We start from the raw sequence: 16655 nt of genomic DNA, 5'->3' as shown, positions 1-16655 counted from the left end.
CAACAACATGGATGAACCCGAAGGACACTATATGAAGTCAAACAAGCCAGACACAGAAAGACAAAATACTGAATGTTCTCATCAGTACATGCAGTATTTGGAATCTAAAACAATCAAACTTATAGAATCAGAGAGCAAATGGTGGATACCAGAGGCTGTGAGGTAGGGCTAATGGGGAGAAACATCTCAAAGCATCAAAGGGTACAAAATTGCAATTAGTCAGGAGAAAATAGTAAGTATTTAATGTGACAGATATATTAATTAGCTTGATCCAATCATTCCACACTTTATACATACATCATAACATCACTTTGTACCCCATAATTTTATACAATTATAATTTGTCAAAAAATTTTAAAAAATAGAAATAGGTTTTTTTAAAAAAAAAAAAAAACCTTTCATTTTTGGTTATCTAATTATTCACAAAGGTGTCAGGAGCATTCATTCAATGCAGAACGAATAGTCTTCAGCAAATGGTGCTTGGATAACTAAATATCCACATGCAAAAGAATGAACTTGAATCCCCATCCCATATCATATACAAAAAATAACTCAAAATAGATCATAGACATAAGCATATAAGGTGAAATTATAAAACTATTAGAGGAAAATATAGGAGTATATCTTTGTGACCTTGGATTAGGCAATGTTTTTGTAAGTATGAGAACAAAAGCAGAAGCAACAAAAGAAAAAATAGATAAATTGATTTCGTTAAAATTAAAAACTTTGTACTTCAACAGACACCCTCAAGAAAAACAAAAGACAACCCATGAAATGGGAGAACATATTTTCAAATCATATATATGATAACAGACTTTTAATCTAATGTGAATGTCTCTTAATCAGTTTTACTAGAACTCTTCAAAAGAAAATAAATATCTGTTTTACATAGAAAAAAATAAGATCAGTGTCAACCTTTCTACATTTTCAACATCTACAACCGGGTGATAAAGTCCATGTGAACTTTCCTTTTTCCCTTCACTGAATGAATGGAATATGTGCAATGAAACCTGACTTCACTAAAATCTCTGTATTTAGACTTTCTTAAGCAAGTAATTAACAACCTGTTTCAAAATTATCTTTACCCCTACACTCAGATTCCCAAAGAAATGTTGACATTTAAAAATACAATCAACAACCAATTTATATTGCTTGGGAAAATGGAAATCTTCTTGAAGGTAAAACATTCTTAAGAGCAAATCAGCTCTAAAACTAGAAATAAGAAATTAGCAGGTCTGTCTTACAAACAGAAACATGCCAAATGGAATGTAACAAGTAGCAAAGATTATATTTTCCAAGCAAATATTGTGACAGTTCCTTATAAAATTCACCTTAGTATTCAGAATTTCACTTGTTTTTCTTGTATCTACCAGACGTGTATTTCTCAGTTGACAAAATGAAAGATTTTAATTTAAGAAGACTTAATCCATTCTTTTACTTTAAATATATGCATATGTATGTTCATTTTAAGGTACTGTCCAATAGATATGAACAACTCAAAAATGCATCTGTTTTTGAAGAATGCCTGTTTTTGACAGTGTTAACTTATTTGATATTAAAAGTCAAAATGTCCACATAGAATATTGCAAGTATCATCCATAGCATTTAATAAAGCTCAGGAGAAAATATTGGCTAAGATAATGTTTTAGCATTTTCCAGAATCTGTCACAAAGCACCCTGTTTTCTCTACAGTTCTCTTTATATTTTTATAAACTGAACAGTGGAATAGTGCTTTTGATTCCAGTGTGTATTGCAAAATTCAGAGCCCTAAAAAGAAAACTTAGAAATTGCATTCAAATTGTTTTCCTTGTTATTTTCTCTTGTCTCCTTCCCAACCCTCTAAAAAAATTTATTAATCACCTAAAATTACTAGTATTATTTAGAAACTCCAGGAACACATAAATTATGTTTCTAAAAGTACTGAGTTTATTTTAAAGCATTGCATCAAGTTTGAATCACCATAAACAAACCCATGTCTTCATTATATGTTGATTTTGGCAAAGAGTACAGACTTGCATACAATGGATATGATAAAGTAGTTGAAAGTAAAAGGTATTTGCTTTTAGTAATAAAGTAGTATGGAACTAAAGTACAATATGTACATCTTCTGGGTAAGTGATTTATGCCATATTTTTTATCTTTTTAGAAGTCTTCAGAATTAATATTTTTAGTTTCCCTTTTCATCTGATACTTGTGCTTTTCACTGGAATAGAGGCATATAAAAGATCGATTAATGCATTCACACAATATATGCCTAAACTGAAACAAAAAGGTCAGATATTTGAGAGATAGTGGCGTTTATGATCACAACTTGCTTTAAAGGGGGAAAACCACTAAGATTTCTTTTAGTGAAAACTCAAGGAAAACCAATCTTGGGCAATGAATGCCAACCTATTTTAAAATATTTAATTAAAAGTCTGAGCTCTTTGCAGAAGATGCCATTTTAAACTTCCTTGCCATTCCACTTCCATGACATACATATGCGTATTTCAATGAGTCAAGCAACTTAGAAACATGATGTCATCATAGCTATGTAGTTAAACAAGGAACTTGTCAACTGAATGCATCTATTGCTTTTTTTTTGTGGAAAGTCATGTATTCTGTATGCAATGATAGGCTACATTCAGAAGCCAGAATAACATGTGGTTCAATACATAGAAGTTTCATCTACAAAAGACTGGGAATGTTATAATTATCGCAGGAAATTACAATGTTTAACATATCATAAACATTTCCTGCAAGTACTTTTTAATCACAATAACATCACATCAAAAAGTTACTTATTCTTGTACAGTAAGTTAATGAGGCAATTTGGGAACAAGAGACAGATATTCTCTCTCTCTCTCTTTCTCTTTTTTAAATTCCTCAACATTAAGCTGCAGATATACGTAAGCTGCAATAGTAATACCAAAAAAGGCATAGGGTGCTTTGTAAAAATCACTGAAGTGCCTAAAAATGCCTTGGCAGATAACAATACTATTCTATGATATCTACTTAAAATTTTATTATCATCTCCCATTCTCCTCACCATAATGTTCACATTTTAATTATGTATTCATTTTGATTGTTTGCATGTGAAATCACCAACTAATCTATTATTTCAACAATAAGCCTATTTCTTTTGAAGCCAAGATAATTTTGCTATTGTATAAAAGCAACGGAGACTTGTTTTTCAAGATGCTTAAAAGGCAGAATGCTTAAGTTTCATGCTTGCTGCTTTGCCTGGGCTTCTGCTTCCTGAAATGATAAACAAAACAAAACAGATAAGTTTGAATATTGCAAAGAAGACATCCATGTGTATTTTGGTTAGACTGCATTAACTCAAATTACTAAGAATATTCAAAAGCAGAGTAATTGCCCCCAGAAAAGATTGCTCAAAAATTCCTAATAGAAAAATTATAAAGTAGAAACTGCTGTCTAGAAACAGATATAATAAAATACTGCCTAATCATTACTAATGGCTTGAAATAACTTAATAAAAGCAAGTGATTTACAGTCATAATTGATATTTGATTTAAAAATAGCTGGTTTCCTTTTTATGCAATTTTTCTCAAAAATAGAGTGCTCAAAAACACTGTTCTAAAAAAAGAAAAAACCCACTATTCCTACAGTTTTCAGTTAGTTGAGTTTTGTTTAATTAAGGTTTAAATTGCTTAGAAAATATGCTACTCATTAAAATATTGTTGCTTTTATGTTTCATGACATTACGCATGAACAGAGATCAGGTTGTCCCCCTTCTCCTCTGGACAGTGAGTACCTCCAGCACCGGAACTCTGACCTACATGTGTGCTCTGGTGCCCAACATAGAATTTCATACAAAATAAACCTCAAATAAAAGTTTGCTGAACTAAAGATGGGTGGCAATAGTGACTCTGGCAAAAGAAACATCAGACTTAAGTTGTAAAAATCAAGTATGCTAGACAATATCACTCTAAACACCTGTCAGGAATTGAATGCTTCACAGTCTCAGGAGGAGCCAGGAGCAGCTGACTATTCCAAAATGAGTCTGTTTCTAGGTCCAAAAGAAGGGGAAAAGCAGAAAGAGATGCTAGAGTTTTACCACAGAAAAGGCAAAAATGAAGGCAAGAAGAAAATGAGAAAGGACACCATAATTCATTTTTAATACATCCTTAACAAAACAGATAATATATACTATTGACTCACCTAAAATGCCTAGTGAAAAAAGAAAAAAGAAAAGAAAAAGTCCCTAAGCTCTTTTGAAGCTTCTAACATAGTGTTTAACTGTCAAAATGAATATGTCTTATATCTTAGTCTCACATTATGAATTTTGTTCATTTTATAGAACAAGCTTTCAAGAATTTCCTCACACACCATGATAAATATTCTACTAAGACAGCTTAAAAGCCTAGCATATATAGTTGGGGAAGCAGTTGCATAATAATGTAAATATGACCTAATGTGAAGTCCTTCTTCCTATAAGCACCTAACACCTCCGAGTAACTAGTATTTTGGAAGCAGCCTACTTTCCTAAAGCCACAGCATATCAATATTTGCTGTAATTTGTCATAAAATCTATAGCTGTGTTATCTTTTTTAATGGAAGAAATTTACTAGTACAGACATCCAAAACAAAAGGCAATTCAAAATTCTTTGTAATTTGGCCTTAGAATACATCATATTAAATTATTTACTTTTCTAATTATGTTTTATTCATGTAAATATGTAAAGTTCAGAATTATATATAACACTTTGATTCAATATATTAACACTTTGAAAGTCAGCCACACCCCCCCAACATCCACAATCAGCCCAGTGATGACCGCTGAGCAGCTGCAGGAAGCACCCTATACTCCAGAGCTGGGGCAGTGGGGGGCTGACGGCCTCAGCCACTCCCCCGCAACATCTGCAACCAGCCCAGTGATGACCACGGAGCTGCCACAGGAAGTGTCACGGGGCTTCCAAGCCAGGGTAGTGGGGGGCTGAGGGCTTCAGCCACACACCCCTGACATCTGCATCTAGCCCAGCAATGATTGAGCTAGAAGTCCCCTGGTCTCCCCTGCCAGAATGAGGAGGGTGCTATGGGCTTTGATCATGCTCCTCCTCCTTCCTCCTCTTCTCACCCTATTTCCCTAACCCTTTCCCTCTACCCCTCCCCCACAACTGATCTGCAACAACATCTTAGAATGAGGCATAGAACCAAGGGAAGCCAAACCCAGCCACAATTAGGCAAGCTGCCACCACCACCCTAGGGTCCAGCCAGGGGCCTGAGGCATGGAGCCGGGGAAAGCCAAACCCAGCTGTAACTAGGCAAGCTGCTGCCAACATCCTGGGTCCCTGCTGGGGTCCTGAGGCATGGATCCAGGGGAAGCTGAATCCAGCCACAAGTAGGCAAGCTGCTGTCACCACTCTGGGGCCCTGCTGGGGTCCTGACGCATGAAGCTGGGGGAAGCTGAACCCAGCTACAACTAGGCAAGCTGCTGCCACCAACCCAGGCCCCACCAGGGTCCTAAGGTATGGAGCTGGGGGAAACTGAAGCCAGTCACAACCAGGTAATGAGCACACCAGAAACACCATTTCCACGTGGGTTGCCCACCATAGCCACCGCGATTGCCACAGCTGCCACAAAAGCAGCTAGTCTCTATAGCAGCAGTCATAGCCATCGTGAAGATGGCATGCAAGACTCTCAACTGCACTGACACAAGGAGAGGCAGCAACAGGGACCAAAAAAAAAAGAAAAAAAAAGTAGAGGTCCTCTCTCCCCCCAAAGCACACTCCAGAGTAATAGAAAACGCATCTTATTTAGGATAATAGCAGAGGACTTGATCACACCTCTCTCAGGACTGGACAGATCATCTAGGCAATAAACCAACAGAGGAACAGTTAATCTATCAGATGAAGAAAACAAATCTATGGTTATTAGAGTGGGGAGGAGGGAAGGGGAAGAGAGGAAGGGGAGGGAAAAAAAGAGGGGAAGGGAGAGGGGGAGATTGGATAAGGGGCATAAAGAATAAGTATGATTTGTGACAATGAATATGCTAATAAAAATAAATTTAAAAATAAGCTTTATTATTACCTAAAAAAGTCAATATTTATAGAATCATAAGTCATCTAATCAACCAGCAAGCTTTAGAAACAAGCATATGAGGTGCTGCTCTCCCCTGCCTACTCCCAATGTAAATATCATTCCATAAATGCACTGGTTTTGCCTCAGGTAATCCTAGGTTCGAATTCCAGCTCTGCTACTCTATTATCTATCCTTGGACAAATTACTTAAATTACCTGAGTATCAGTTTCCCCCTCTGTAAAATGGCATGGAAGGCACTTAGCTCAGTGTTTGGCCCCTTGCAGGCATCCATCCTTCTTTCCTGCTTATCTCCCGTCCTCTTTTTTGCCTAGACCATAGCTCAGTATTATTTTTAAAATTTTTTTATTATTTATTATAAGCCTATTCATTATTACAAATCGTGATTTTTCTTTATGCCCTTTACCCAACCTATCCCTCCCCAAACCTCCACTCTGCCTCCTCCCATCTCTAGTATCCTTAGGTTTGTTTGCTCCTTCTGAAAGTTCAATGTATTGGTCCTTCCTTCCTTCTTTTCTTCTTTCTTTGTCTTTCATTCTCTTTCTTTCCTTCTTTTTTAGCACCCAGTTATGAGTGCGAACATGTGGTATTTCTCTTTCCTTGTCTGGCTTATTTCACTTAACATAATTTTCTTCCACAAAAAAAGAATGAAATTCTGCCATTTTCAGCAACATGGATGAGTCTAGCTAAGTATTATTAACATACAATCTCTCTTGGAGATGCAGTTAGAATAGGAAGAATTCAGTGGAAATACGATTGTCTCAAATCTCACAGCAGTGGCAGTCTCCACGGCCCCTCCTTAGAGCAGGGTGATTCAACCAAAGCTAATGAGAACATTTCTCTAACCAGCACCCTCTATTTGTTCAACATGTTAATGAACAATGCCTTTTCCAGAGGGGTCATTTCCTCCCAGTGTGAACATCACTAGATTTTTATTTTAAAATAAAAATACCAGTTATTTTATTTTGTATCTCAAAACCATCACCTCCACTGCAAAGTAAGAAATGCCAGTGTTAGGAAATGCTCTTTTCTATTTATAAAATAGAGTGAGTAATAGTAACTATACTTTGCTTTAAGTGCGTCAAATAGATAAAAGACTATTAAAATTATTTGTCTTCCACAGAAGAATTCCTTGCTTTATATAAATACTTGCCACAGAACACTTTTAAATATCAAGTTCTCCAGTGCAATAGTTTTCAATAATTTTTAAATGTAAAAAGTATGCATGCTAATTATTTGGAAAATAAAGAATGGGAGAAAAATATGTATATTAGTTATGGTTCCTGTCAGTCTCCTTTTTGCCCTATGCATAGATTTTAAATGTAATTAGAATGTTAGCTATACTATAAAAGCAATTATGTAGCTCATTTTAATATATCCTTTCACAAAATATCACTTTTTAATGACAGCACAAATTCATTCAGTGGACAAACTATTTTTGTTGACCCTGTTGTTGGACATTAAACTGGTTGTCAAAGTTTAGAATACACTTTCGTTCATATTTTAATCCATAAATTAAACTTAGTGGATGAATTAATTTGGTTCTTTCCTGTTAAACATTTAACTTGTTTTCAACATTATAAGATTATAAATAACATTTTGATTCATGATTTATCCATAAAGCTTTTTTCCATGTATAGCATTATTTCATTAGACTATAATGCCTAATGTGAAATTACTGGGTGAAGGAGTATAAACATTTTGGAGGTTCTTGTTGGGAAAATATAGGGAAATGGTCAGGGCCTCTCAGATGTTCAGAATCTTGCTGAGCATTTGCTGTGAATAGGTTATGTGTGGGTGGAGTTAGTGCACCCGCACGGCACCACCACCTTGGCTGGAGTTTACTGCCTTAGGTGGATGCCATTCTGCGCCGCCATGCTTTCCAACCTATGGTTCCCAAGGACCTGTTTGCCAGTTACCTAGCTCATAGACCTGCATGTGAGGGGTCTGGTGACTCAGCCTGAAGCGTGAAGGGTTTGTGACCCAGTCTGGACAATGGGCTTGAGGGGTCTGTGAGCTCCACACCCAGACCTAGCCCTACAATTGGTGTAGTTGGCAGGATTATGGGCAGAATAAGTAGCTTTACAATTGGCGTAGTCAGCAGGACGCTGACATTAGCTGTAGCGCCACAATTGGCCCAGTTGGCAGGATTATGGGTAGAATAAGTAGCTTTACAAATACTTAATGTGAAATTACTGGGTGAAGGAGTATAAACATTTTGGAAGTTCTTGATACATATCTGTCATTCTGGTTTTTAAAATGGAGCACCAATTTGTACTACCTTCGGTAATATATTAAAGTGTCTGTTTTCATGCACTCTTCTCAGCCCTGCATATTATCATTTTATTTTTGCTTATTTCTCAGATGAAAATTTTATCTCATTTTATCATATTTCTTTTATTATCAGTGCATTTTTCCAATGTGGGTTAACTAGCTATATTTCTTATTTGGTGTACTTTCTGTTCAGCCAGTTCTTTCTGGAAGGCTCACTGTCCTGCTAAAGAAGGGAAATTCTGAAAATTGAGCTAAAGGATAGAAAAATAATCATCTGATATCAAATTTATCACTTTTAGTCTTGGGAAAAAAAAAACATTAAATACTAACACTCAAAATCTCCCTATCACCAATCCACCCTTCGTGTCTATTGCCAATTCCAGACCTCTTATTAACCCAATCTGTCAACTCCTGCTTGTCCAATCCTTCACAACATCTGCTGTCCTTTTACTCTATTCCTGTTCCCAGGCTTAAACAATGATGGAAAAAACACTACAACCAAGCTGACCAGCTCCCCATATGGCTCATCAGTTCTAACTACAGCCGGGCCCTTGCTCATCTGTCCTTCCATTCATATTCGCTTACTCCTTGGACTACTAGCATTTTCAACAAGTGAATCCTTTCAATTCTCAAGGTTCTAATGTCCCAAATTTACCCTCACTCTGAGCAGATATCTTTTCTTCCTTCCTCACACTTGAAGGTAAGACACTTTCAATTGTGAATTTCCCTAACTTTCCCACACAATAAAATTTCTGTCTACTTTTATCCTTCTCTCCTCAGTCCCCCCACTCTCAGAAAAACATCATATGTCCTCTCTTTTCCAACACTAACTCCTTCCCTAGATCATTCACTTTTCTGTTTCTTCCATAACCTTTGCTTCATTTCCCAATCACCCAGGTTACAGGCCCCACAGAACTTTAATCCCTCCCAGTTCTTTACATGTACAAGCATCTCATTAATTGCTAAATCATATAATGCATGATTTTTTTGCCTCCTAAATCCGCTTTTCCCTTCTCAAGACTGCCATCCCACTTTAGGTCCTCTCTATCACTTTTCTGGACCCTTAAGGCATTCTCTAATGGGTCTGTCTATATTTAATATCTCATTTCTCCAATGTTTTACAATCTATACAGCTACCAAATTTATTTTCTTGTGACACAGATTAAATCACATCTTAAAATACAGAGATAATCACATCATTTCCTTTCATCATTCCCTATCATGACTTTTAGATGCCTATAGGATAAAGCAGAAACTACCTAGCACATCAATCATAATCTGGTCCCAACCTACCTAGTCTATTTCACCTCCTAATTCTACCTCCTCTATTTAAAATGCCTTATTCTGGAGCCATGCTGTACTACACTCTGCTCCCTGAATATATCATCATGTACAGCTACACTCCGATGCAGTGGTTTCTGTTGCTGCCTCTGTGAAAGTTGCCTTACTGTCACTTCAAAATTTTGGGATCCCCAAGAGCTCAAATGCCACTCCCTCCATGAAACCATTTCCAGTCTCCTTAGTAGAAATGTATGACTATTGCCTCTGGACTTCTACAGCGCTTTATTCACCAATTCTATAGCATTTACCACAGTATGTCATGAATTATAATTATCTGTAGACATATTTATATAATTATTTGTAGACATGTCCCTCACTAGGTTACGAACAGTTTAAATGGAGAAACTGTGCTGTATTCTCTGTATTTTCCCAATGATTAATGTCAGGTCAGTGCTTGACAATAAATACTTATTGAATGAATAAGTGAACCCTAATTTTAATTGAAGGGGAGGGAATCAGCAGCCACAGAAAACATATCCTTTGTCATACTTCCTCTAATCTGCACTGAATTCCCTGACTTAACTTGGGTCTTACTAATGTATTTAAATAAAAGTGCTTTACCTAACTTTTATTATGACTCAAATTATATAAAGCCTAAAATATAGCATTTTATCCATGGGAAAAGAAAATTTGGCAAGGAAACAGGATTTCACAGTGATGCAAACACAATGCTAGTAAATTGTTTCTAGTGAAAAGGGCAATAACACAGATTCTCAAAATTAGAGATGGAGCTGGAATTCGAAGAATCTGTTTAACATAAGATTAGTTGCTACGAGCAAAACATAAAATGACAGAGCAGGAGACATACATTTTAATTAAGCCAGTGTATGTGGAGAAGACCTACTGCAAAAGGCAAAGGTATATTAAAATCCATAGCTTTGAGACATTTCATTAGATACGGAATTTCATTTGTGCTTCCTTTCTTTATTTGGTCTTCCCTGGGAACGCTGCCTCTTAAAAAATTGACTTGTGTTGGCAGGAAAAAAGCCCCAAATTTAGCCAGCAATTTAGTGACCAGTTTTGCAATGCAAATGATTATAGTTAACTTGAATATCTGACTTTATCATTTGCTCTCACACAAAGACAATTAATGTTGCCAAGGAGATTACCATGAACTAAGACGCTTGCTGTTGATTTAGATCCTTGCATGACAGCTGGAATAATGGGGTCTTTAAAATTGCTAATCACTTATTTTTGAGTGGGTCAATGAGATATTTGTTGCCATGGGCAGCTTGATGGGGGAAGTCACTCCACCTATATCATAAACACATTTATATGTATTTGATTATGCACATCTGTCTGCCCTAAAGATTAAGCGTGTGTAGAGCAGGAACTTTTAGCTATGATGCCCTGCCTCTGATTTAATCTGAATACTTAAATAAAGGTGTAAATCTTACTGATTAAAAGCCCCAGCAGCAATAAAATGACCTATAAAGAAGGAAAAAAAAGAATCATACCTTTGAACCAGGTGGTGCTGTCAAGCCTAAAAAGGCATATACTGCATTATTTTCTCTGGCTTCAAAGAAGGCATCATAGTCCTTGGTGAAAGAAGGTAAGAAAAATTAGTAACATACAACCAACGCAGGAAAGAAAAAAAGAAATTTATTCAGAATGACTTAACTGGTTACCAGGATAAGCTACCTCTTGGGGGAAGAGAGGCTAACTAATTTCTATAATGCTAAAATTCTGGAAGGAGTAATAGAGGCAAGGCTTCTGGATCCCATTTAATGTGGGTTAGAAAGTATGCTGTTCTGTGAGGCAGAAACTTCAGAATGGTTAATACCATATCACATAGAATTGAAATATGCCTGCAGCTTCCTCCACTGCCCCAAATAGCCAACTATTCACCAGTAAGAGACTGCTTATTTCTGGTAGAAAAGTGCTCTTCCAGTGCACCATATTTCTCTTCCATTATTCCATTATTCATTTAGGAAGAGATTTTCTCATAGCCTACAGTAGGCCACATATTAACTGGTCATGTCCAAGGCCAGAAGAATAGTGAATCTGTGCTGTGCTTTGAGGAAGGGAATGAGATGTTCAAGAAATAGGACCAGAAGAGCTACCAAACCACTAAGAGGTTTGAACCTAGGGGTCCAACAAAAGCCTCACTCAGCTGAATTTGGTTGAGCTTTCTACTTAATCATCCTCTAACCCACCAAGCATTCTGTAAAAGTAACAAACAGACTCCCTAAATTTGACAATGACTTGTAATCAACAGCAAACATACTTAGAAACCATAGCTATTGTCTGCACTTGGTCTTAATTTGTTTGATTTTTGAACACACAGAGATAAGCCTGACATTTTGGCTGATTTATTAGAGCTGAAAAGCACTTGTGACTTGCTGACTTCTCCAGAGATTGCCTCACCGACAGATTACCAATTACAGGTTTTTTTCTCAAGCACCTTTTCTTTTCCAGGCATTTGAAGGATTTGAAGATATAAAGTTTAGAGCTTCTCAAAACATTGATGACCCTAAAAGTTTGCACCCCACCCCAAAAAACATCAGAATAGTAATTTTCTTCTTATTTGGACTTTCTTTTAACACAGTCAGAATTGTTTAGAGCCATTTGATCTCTCCCCAAGGATTGATTCAAGGCATCTTTTTGTGTACTGTAGATGTTGACAAAAGAATGAATCCTAAACAACTGGCATATATGCCCAGCCTCCTATCCTCTTTGAGTTCACTATTCAAAAGTGAAACTGACTCAATCCTGACACCAATTACAAACTAAGACACATGACTGCTAAGCTACTCAAAGCCATATATGTGTGTGTGTATCATATCTACACTCAGCCACTAGTTTAAAAGAATTCAGGAGTCATACAGAAGGTATTTCTTATTATCATCAAAGCAATAGAAACAACCCATGTCAGCTTTTAGATTTCTGTGAAAGAAAGCAAGTCTTCAACTGTATTGAAATCTGTCATACAATGCTATGTAGGGGAATCTAGTTGCTTCTATTTCAAGTATTTTGGGATTAAAGTACAGTATATAATCATTTGTTGGCCCCAGACTTAGCAAACACAAACGGGTCTGTGAATCTGAGAAAAAAGAAAATCAGGTTCTTAGTTAAGCCATGCTAACTCACTTAGTCCACAAATATTTATTGAGGACCCACTATGTGCCGAGCACTATTCTTGGTGCTAGGAATATAAAAGTAAACAAAACAGACTATGACATAGGAATTCTTCTGAGTAAAAAATTTAAAGATACTTTATTTACATCTCTGGCATTCCAATAACATTAATACAGAATGTATTCCACCATATATTAGTATCATATTAATTATCATTTCATGGAAATGTGTTTTAGTTCTTCACACACATAAGTGCTTTCAGAACCAAGATTATCTTTATAAATTTTGTATCTTCTATAGAAGAGCCTCACATATATAGGTAGAGTAATAGTTTCAGTCATATTCCAGTCGGAAAACAACGTAAGCCATAGATAGTGGTTCTCAACAGGATGTGATTTTTCGCCCAGGAGACACCTGTCAATGTCTGGAGACATTTTTGGTTGTTCACAACTGAGGGAATACTGGTATTTCATGGGTTGGAGCCAGGGCTGCTGCTAAAGACTCTACAATGCAAAAGGTAGCCCCCACAACAAAGAATTATCTGCCTAAGATGTTAATAGTGCCAAGGTTGAGAAACCCTTATGTAGTTTAATAAAGAGATTTAATACAGAGACATAATTATAAAGGATTAAAGAACAGAAAGGCAAATAAGGGTGGTAAGACAACCCAGAGATTAGCAACACCAGGAAGCTGCTACCACAACCAGGTTTAAAGGGAAAAGTGAAGAAAGTAGTAAGTCAGGGCCCAGAAACTGGAACACGTGGTAGAATTGGCACCACAAAGGAGATGCAGCCACTGTCATGGACACCTCTAGAAACAGGGAGGAAGGAGATATCTTGACATTTCCCTTCATGCTGCCCTCCACTCTTCCAACCAGTGCCTCCTATTATTAGCCAAAGCTAATAAGGAGTCAGCTTGCAATGGAGACTAGGAAATGTAATTTGCAGAGGCAAGACCCCCACAATATAGAATAGAGCAAGAAAAGAAGGGAGAGGAGATCGCTAAGCAAAAAGGAAAATAAACAACACAGTGGCTCAATAGAGTAGGAGCTTCAGAGTTAGACAAATCTAGGTTTAAATCCTAGTTGCATTACTACTCACTAGTTATGTGATTTAGGAAGCCAGTCAACCTCTTCTAGGCCTCAAATTCTTTATCTATAAAATTGAACTAACAATACCTATCTCATAGGAATAGTATGAGGAAAAATTGTGACAATAGCTGACATACTAGTTTTTTTATGAATTATTACTATATACACGTCTCTCTAAGAGTTTGTAAAATGACAAATCTTGATTCTTATTGTTATTAAACTTCTAACTCAGTGCCTGGCACAAACAGGTACTCAACAGAAGACAAATTATTTTTCCATTAACAAATATTTATTTGATTTGTTGAGTCTCACTTTCTGCCCCTTCATTTCCATATTCCCATTTCTCAGTGGTACTTGCCTTATTTCTATAACACACTCCATTCCTCTGCAGTGAGGCTTCTGAGGGACAAGTAAGCCAAGTAAATATGGTTTCTCAAATGTACCCTTATGATCCAAAGTGTGTTTTTTTCCAAAAGTCAAACAATCGAAATTTATGCTTCAAAGAGGAGAGGTTAAGACAACATATGCTGGCTTACACTGGACTGATGACCTTTGAGGCCTCTCCCAGCCCCTGAGATTCAATGATTTGCAGAAATTTCAAATAACTATACAGGCACTGAGGTTTCATTATCTAAAAGAATAGCTGAAGGACTTAGAAGGAGTGACATCATCATGAAGGCAGAATAGATGATCCCTAGTGTCTCTCACCCCACAACCAATCAACTTACAACTATTAAAATGAAAAACTGCCATCCTGAAATTCCTGGAGCTCTGGGAAAAAAGAGAAGTCTACAGAGTTTGTGAAGGCATGAAAGGCCACAGCAAGAGGTGGGAGGGACCACTCCAGTCATTCGAAGCCCCATCCCCTTCCAGGGCTGGCATGATAAAAGGCAGGGAGCAGCTGCTAGCACATGGAGCAGCTACCAGGAGATGGTAAAGCTGCAGCCACATACTTTGCATGAAGCTACTTGAAGTCTACATCTCCCAGACCAGCAAAGCCACTAGCGAGCTTCTACTGAACTTACATAGGAGTGAAGGAAGACAGCAATGGGAGGAAGGAACCACCCACATGTCAGTGAGTCTTTGCAAGGAACTTGTGCCTGCCCAACAGGAAATATTTGGCATGTCGAGTGGGAAGCTGTCCCACTAGGGGAGCACTGGAGTATAATGTAGGCAGCTGAACTGCCTTTCAATCAGCATGGGTGCCACACAGTGGAGACCACTCAGGGTAAGAGAACTGTGGGGGTGCAGTTTGTGGGAAAGATTCAGTCTTGGGCCAGATTTTCCACACAGACCAGTTGTGTCTGTGATGACCCCACAAGACCCAAAAGTGACTAAAAGATTGACAATTAAACATATCTTGGGTGGGAGAGGGGAGAGGGAGGAGGGAGGGAGGTTTCGGTGATGGGTCATAATAATCAACCACATTGTATATTGACAAAATTTTTAAAAAAGTAAAAAAATAAATAAATAAATAACCCACACAAAAACCTTTCCCAGTTTGAGAAACAGCAGCAAAGCAGCATTTTAGCTCAAACACAGAGCTCAAGTCACAGTACCCACAGTAAGTTTTCCCCAATTTGGGAATTAACCACAAGATAGCAAATTAGTTCCAGTGCAGAGTTTAAGCAGTGATGCTACCTATTAATTCATCACAGAACAAAAAAAAAGTCCACAGACTAGAGACAAATCTCTGATATTAACCAGTAAAGGTCTAACACCACCAAAGAACACATATAAAACCTGGAAGAGGTAGCCATCTCCTCAAATGCACAGGCATCAATGTAAAGACACAAAGATTGAAAAAGAACAGAGAAATATGACACCACCAAAAGAAAGAAACAAAGCACCAGCAATGAACCCAGAAGAACAGCAGATTTATGAAAAGTCTGACAGAGAATTCAGAATAACCCTCTTAAGAAAGTTCAGGAAGTCACAAGAAAATACAGATAGAAAATTAAATGATATCTAGAAAACAGTTCAGAAGCACAATGAAAAACTCGACAGAAGAACAGGATCAATTTAAAAAACAATTAGAAATTCTAGAAGTAAAGAATAAATTATCTGAACTGAAAAACTCACAAGAAAACTCCAACAGCAGACTTGATCAAACAGAGGAAAGAATCAGTGAGCTTGAAGACAGCACATAAAAAATTACCCAATCAGAGGAACAAAAAGAAAAAAGAATAAGAAAAAGGAAACCAAAATGCCACAATTATGGGACTCCATCAAGCAAAATAACCTCTGCATGATTGGCACACCCAAAAGAAATGAAATAGGAAGAGACGTAGAAAGCATATTCATGGAAATAATGACTGTAAATTTCCCAAGTATGGAGAAAGATGACAGCATCCAGGTATAGGAAGCTCAGAGGTTGCCAATCAAATTGAATTCAAAGAAGAAAACCCCAAGAAACATCATAATCAAATAATTAAAAACCAAAGACAAAGAAAGTATACCGAAAGCGGCAAAAGAAAAGAAACACATAACCGTCAACAGAGCCCCACTATGTCTCTCAGAGGATTTCTCAGTAGAAACTCTACCGGCCAGAAGAAAATGGGATGATATATTCAGAGGGCCAAAGAAAAAATACTGCCAGCCAAGAATTCTGTATCCAGCAAAGCTAACCTTCAAATATGAAGAAGAAATAAAGTCTTTCCCAGACAATCAAAAGCTAAGGGAATTCTAAAGAGAGTTCTTCAATCTGAAAAAGGACAATGCTAAAGAGCAGCAAGAAAACACTTGAAGGTACATAATTCACTAGTAAAGTAAGTACACAGACAACCTCAGAATACTCCAGTGTTGCAAGGGGGGGGGGGGGGGGAATGAA

The 16655-nt window shown here is 37.1% G+C and overlaps 1 protein-coding gene across 1 annotated transcript in view; it reads right to left on the bottom strand.

Moving 5' to 3' along the window:
• Positions 1-1903: 1903 nt before the first annotated feature.
• Positions 1904-16655, bottom strand: part of SH3BGRL (SH3 domain binding glutamate-rich protein like) — an 83045-nt gene continuing 68293 nt past the window's right edge. Inside the window, exons 3-4 of the mRNA XM_008571929.1 lie at positions 11115-11195; positions 1904-3237 (exon numbers count right to left, since the gene is read on the bottom strand). Of these exons, the coding sequence (XP_008570151.1) occupies positions 3205-3237; positions 11115-11195 (114 nt within the window). The 3' untranslated portion in view covers positions 1904-3204. The remainder of the gene's footprint in view (positions 3238-11114; positions 11196-16655) is intronic.

Source organism: Galeopterus variegatus, unplaced genomic scaffold (genome assembly GCF_000696425.1).
Source record: "Galeopterus variegatus unplaced genomic scaffold, G_variegatus-3.0.2 Scaffold735, whole genome shotgun sequence".
Lineage (NCBI taxonomy): Eukaryota > Metazoa > Chordata > Mammalia > Dermoptera > Cynocephalidae > Galeopterus > Galeopterus variegatus.
The sequence above is the reverse complement of the archived record's forward strand: the minus strand, read 5'-3'. Positions and strand labels throughout refer to the sequence as shown.